The sequence below is a fragment of the Besnoitia besnoiti genome, assembly GCF_002563875.1.
Source record: "Besnoitia besnoiti strain Bb-Ger1 chromosome Unknown contig00007, whole genome shotgun sequence".
In the NCBI taxonomy this organism is placed as follows: domain Eukaryota; phylum Apicomplexa; class Conoidasida; order Eucoccidiorida; family Sarcocystidae; genus Besnoitia; species Besnoitia besnoiti.
The window spans coordinates 2,447,111-2,452,325 of record NW_021703915.1 but is presented as its reverse complement, the minus strand read 5'-3'; the positions used below and the strand labels follow the sequence as shown (position 1 = coordinate 2,452,325).

The 5,215-nt window shown below is 56.9% G+C and overlaps 1 protein-coding gene across 1 annotated transcript; it reads left to right on the top strand.

Annotated features, from left to right (window-relative positions):
* Window positions 1–1,324: 1,324 nt before the first annotated feature.
* BESB_073550 (putative uracil phosphoribosyltransferase FUR1) lies at window positions 1,325–5,215 on the top strand (the record flags this gene model as incomplete). The annotated part of the gene is made up of 9 exons (XM_029365728.1): window positions 1,325–1,431; window positions 1,667–1,728; window positions 2,045–2,140; window positions 2,583–2,609; window positions 2,926–2,976; window positions 3,455–3,651; window positions 3,941–4,158; window positions 4,633–4,695; window positions 5,197–5,215. 9 exons carry the CDS (start codon window positions 1,325–1,327, stop codon window positions 5,213–5,215), a joined length of 840 nt encoding a protein of 279 aa, XP_029218212.1.

The following is a 5,215-nucleotide window of genomic DNA, read 5'->3' as shown; positions in this document are numbered from 1 at the left end:
CACAATTGAGCGAGAATGCGGTGGAGGCGGCTCCGCCGTGTGAAGAGACATGAAAAACGGGGCGGGCAGTTGCGCCTAGCGGCTGGCTTAAACCCCAAACATGTAGAGATTCTCTAGGAAGCGCACATCTGCTGAGGATCTGTGTGACGAGGCGCATGCGGCAAAGGCGATCTCTTTGTTGGAGTCGTGGGCCGTCAGAGGTAGACGAGGACGAGAGAGAGGTCACCAGCAGGGCGTTGAACACGTACTGACTTGCGGCGGAGTTTTCTGTCGTTTTGCACTTCCTTTTCTCCGTCCTCCCGCAGGCGGGCAGTCTCGTACATACATACCAGCACTGTAGCGACTAGCCCCCGCTCATCGGGTTGAGGCACGTCAGACGTCCAACCTCTTCGAAGTATTTGGAGCGCACGGAGCTGTCTCTAGGCATGTGACCCCGCTTCCTGTTTTTCTGTGACTGACCCCCGTACCACATCGCACGTCGCACATGGCCGTCACAGCGTCCCCCTCTGTGTCAGATCTCAGTCCCCCTCTTCCACCAAAATCGCGTGTCCATTCGCGGATCTAAAAACATCTCATCGCGACGTGGATGATGGCATCCTAAGAGGTTTACAAGATCCTCTACACAGAGGACCCTCTCCTGCAGCGTACCCTGCTGCTCGTTTTTGGTGGTCGTAGCTTCGGGCAGCGTGAAACGTCTGGGATGCGTCCCGGTGCAACCCCGTGCCCGTTTTTACAAAATCCAGGTACTCCGCGGTGCCAGAACCCCGTCCTCACGTGGTACTCTCGTTGGGTCGAAAGCAGAAGGCCTAAACTTCTATGCGCGACATCGCCCTCGGTGTCTGCCGGTGTTGTCTTCTTTCCGTGATCGCGAATCTGCTTTCGCGTGCATGCTGCGTTTGCTATGGAGCGAAAGCGCTGCGTCACGCCGGAAAAAGCGGGTCCCTGCCCATTCTCAACACTGCAGCCCCCCTCAAGTACGTTGCGGAGAAGAAAGAAAAAAAAAAGAGCCCTTCTGGCAGAGCGAGCCGTCAAAACCCCGTCACGTGTGCGCCACATGCACACTGGGAGCGAGAGACGGATTACCGCCAAGGAAGCGAAGGAAAGCTGGGCTCTGTTCGCAGGACGGAATTAATGGCGTATTCTCCGTATCCCTTCCTTGTGGGGTAGTTCTGCTGTTGTCAATATACATTTTTTGGTCTCTCCTCGCCACGGCGCTGACGCTTATGATCGACGCCTGCGAGACCAACTTTATCTCGGCACCCGCACGTTTCTCCGGCTCACTCTCTGCGACTCTCTGCCCCGATTCCCTCGTCTCTGCTTCAAAATGACACAGTCTCCGACTTCGCTCGTCTCCACGGGCCCTGTCCTCACCGACTGCCGCTACACCAGGAACGAGAATGAAGAAAAAATTCTCGAAGATATCATGAGCAGGTGAGCCGGCCGCTTTAGCCGCGTCATCGTGAAACACAGATCGAGATTCTCAACTGCATCGCTGCGCCCTCGGCGGCGCACCCAGCATGTGATCTTCCTCGCGTTTCGTGCTGCATCAGCGGTGTCCCTTCTCTGTGCGCGGTTGCGGAACCGCGCACACCGCCACGGCAGAAGACGGTCAGGACAACTCTCTTTGGACATTTCGTCGTGCTTGAAAGCACGACGAAATGTCCAGGGCGCCGGTCCCTGCCTTCGAAAGACAACTGACCTCCCCGTGCATCGTGCGGTGCATCGCCTGTACGCTCTCTGAACCATTCAGCGACTCAGAAACGGTGTGCACTGTACATATACATTCTATATATGTATATACGTACATACATATACATATGTACATGCATACATACACACATATCGACTACATTTCGACAGAGTGTCCGACTGGCCTCGCCCGTTGCAAAGGCGGCAACGGGGCTTACAGGGGGCGTTTGTTTGCGAGCTTGGCATCGCCGCTTGAATGTGTGACCCGAAGGAAATGTGTTGTTTCCTGCCGAAGCGAACCGCGCGTTTCTGCCTGAGACTGGGCTCCATCTGGCGGGAAAGGGTGGCGCGTCAGGCCTGGGTCGTCTGTTCCCTGTTTTTCCCAGGTTTCCCAACGTCGTGCTCATGAAGCAGACCGCTCAGCTGCGCGCGATGATGACTATCATCAGAGGTGAGTTTTCGACTGAATAGACTGAAGTGCGAGCTCTGAACGGGCTGCGCACAGAATGGCCTGAGCCTGAATCGCAACGGAGAAGCGGCGCGCGCGCCACCAAGAAAAAAGATGCTGGAGACGCCGCATGGATGGGAAGGGCTTGGGGGCGCAACGCTAGGCAGGAGGACGGATTCTGAAGAACAAGACTGGCAGAAAAATAGTCAGTTTTCATTCGGTAGGCTTCACAGAAGGCAACGTCGAGGCAGCGCGTCCATCTGACCAGCTGAATCCGGCGGGGGCAGGTCATGAACAAGAGCACCAGCGAGAAAAGCTGTTTTCATGGTTGTGCACCGCGCCGACCCTCGTGCTTCCTCGTGTCTCGGTCGTGACTCTGCCCTGGGCGACGTCGCGATGAATTAGTGATTCATTGGGTTTGTGTGTGCTGCGGTTAATGCTTCAGACAAAGAGACCCCGAAGGAAGAGTTCGGTAGGTCGTGAGAGCAGCTGTGCTGCCTACCCCTCTGCCCTCGGCGCATGAGGCGTCTATGTCGGATCGACTCACGATCTTCGGGACGCATCTCAGGCGGGAATTCTCGCGCGATGTCGCCTCCACTTCGTCTGCGGGAGTCGAGGCCCTGCGCCTGTCATGTCCGCGCACTAGATCTGGAGGCGTCAAACGCGTCTCTTGACAACTGCGTCGCGGGCGCTGACCCTGTAGCCCTGAGGAGTGTATACAGGGGCGCGCAGGACACTCAGATGAACTCGATTTGTCTCTCCTCTCTTGAGTCGCCTTTGCGCTGCAGTATTCTACGCCGACCGTCTGATCCGTTTGCTCATCGAGGAAGCCTTGAACGGTACGTCGGGAACAGAAAACGCGGCGCAGTCCTGGCGGCGTTTTGATTCTCTGTGGCATTTCCACAGCGCGTGAAACCGAGCGCGCGGGCGCAGACGAGATGTGCTGCGCATTCGTCGGCGGCGCAGGTCACTTTCGTAGTAAAGCTCAAGCGAGCAGACGGCCACCCTGGAGAAGGCAGCAAGCGTCAGATGGCCCTCCCACGGTGAACCGCATCGTAAAGGGCACGCGTATCTATCTACCTACCTATCTGTCTATATGCATTTCATGCACTCATTTGCACGGAAAGGATGAGGCTCTTCCATGTCGCTGTCTGCGCGCCGCATCCTGCATGTGCGTGTATCTGTGCGGATTGTCCCGCGGTATATGCCGTGTATGGTGTGCGTGAGGCGTGCGCGCTTTGTGTCTGTTCTCGCTCTTCGGCGTTTTTTTCTTGCGTGGAGCGCGTTTTGTTTTCGGGCCTTCGCTTCTCTTTTCAGAGCTGCCTTTTGAGAAGAAAGAGATCTTCACTCCTCTCGGCGCGAAATATCAGGGCGTCTCGTTTTCTTCCAAGATCTGCGGCGTGTCGATCGTCCGCGCGGGTGAGTCGATGGAGAGTAGCTTGCGGGCGGTATGCCGCGGCTGCCGCATCGGCAAAATCTTGATCCAGAGGAACGAAGACAACGCCTTGCCCGAGGTACGTCCACTCCGCCTGCGAGTCGCGTCGCCTCCCTTCTTAAGAATTCCGATCTCGTGTGGCGCGTGAGCGTCTGCTTGCAAAAAACGAGCGGCTGTGTGGAGCAGCAGGACGCGGCGCTCCATGGGAGACGGGCGGTGAGGCGCCTGTGGGGGAATACCTAGGCGAAGCGGCGACTTCTCGAGTCCGTGCGACAGAAGGGGTTAGGGGTAACCCGCAGGCAGCCACTCTCTGGCGTTTGGCGGCGTTTCAGTGATTCGCTGCTGCGTGTGTGCGCATCCTTTTTCAGCTCTTCTACGAGAAGCTCCCCGCGGACATCAGCGACCGCTGGGTGATGCTGCTGGATCCCATGTGCGCGACAGCCGGCACCGCCTGCAAAGCGATCGACGTTCTCCTGAAGCACGGCGTCAAGGAGGAGCGAATCATTTTTGTCAACATCTTGGCTGCACCGCAGGGCATTGAGCGCATCTTCAACGAGCACCCGCACGTCTGCATGGTCACTGCTGCGTAAGGGCTGCATGCGCGCCGGAGAGACGTAGAGAAAAGGAAAACCTGGTCGTGTGGCGACAACATTGAGGCAGGGGGAGGCTCTGCTACTTCGCGAAAGGACGCTTTGCGAAGCGCGTCGTGCGACGTACGGCCTCGATTAAACAATGGCGGAAACAGCACGGCTTTCCGCTGTTGCATTCGTTCAGCCTCGGTTGCTCACGTCGTCTGCTGAGGCTCCGCCTGGGGAGCTTCTTCCCGCTCCCCCCATGTCCTCCGCTTTTCCTGTTTTTTTATTCCGTCGGCCGATGCTCATACCGGATTCTTGCTGCGTGTGCCAATGCTGTAGCGGCGCCGTGTTCCTTGGCGCGTTTAAGAGTGCCGACAGATAAGTCAACTGAACTGTCTGTCGTGTGTCGCACGTTTTATTCGGCCTCCGAGTCCGCTCGTGGTCTCTCACTGGCTGTCGGTCTGCATTTCTGCGTGAACGTGCAGGGTCGACACGTCCCTGAACCAGAAGCACTACATTGTACCAGGCATCGGCGACTTCGGCGACCGGTGAGTGGAGCGCCGCTGCATGCATTTCGCCCGGCACGGCAGCGAGGCGTGCAGTAGCGGTCGTCTTCAAAAAAAAGAAAAAATGTGTGCTGTGTCTCGACCTCGCGTGCCGAGCAAGCACTGTTGGTTCAGTTCAACTCGTGAATGAAGAGCTGTCTTTCTCGTGCTCAGGGGGTTTAGACATAAACGAGTGTTCGAGAGAAGAGCGTCGCCGGCTCATCCTGGAGGTGATTGCTGTGTAGATGTAGGTGGCGCGGTAGTGGAAGTCTCGTGAGCACTCGCGGCTGACAAGTCGGGAACTTGTCACCCTGCTTTTTTGACGTGCAGTGAAGGAGAACCAGGAAAGGACACGATCTTAACACGTCTAGATGCAGATCATCTTGTGGATGTTTTCTTCGCTCCTTCCTGTGCGCGATTCTCCCGTTTGGAAATCCGAACGCGGTGAGGGAATGCTGGCGCATGAATTTGACCTCAAGTTTCTGCGTGTGTGTACCTTTTCAGCTACTTCGGGACTATCTGA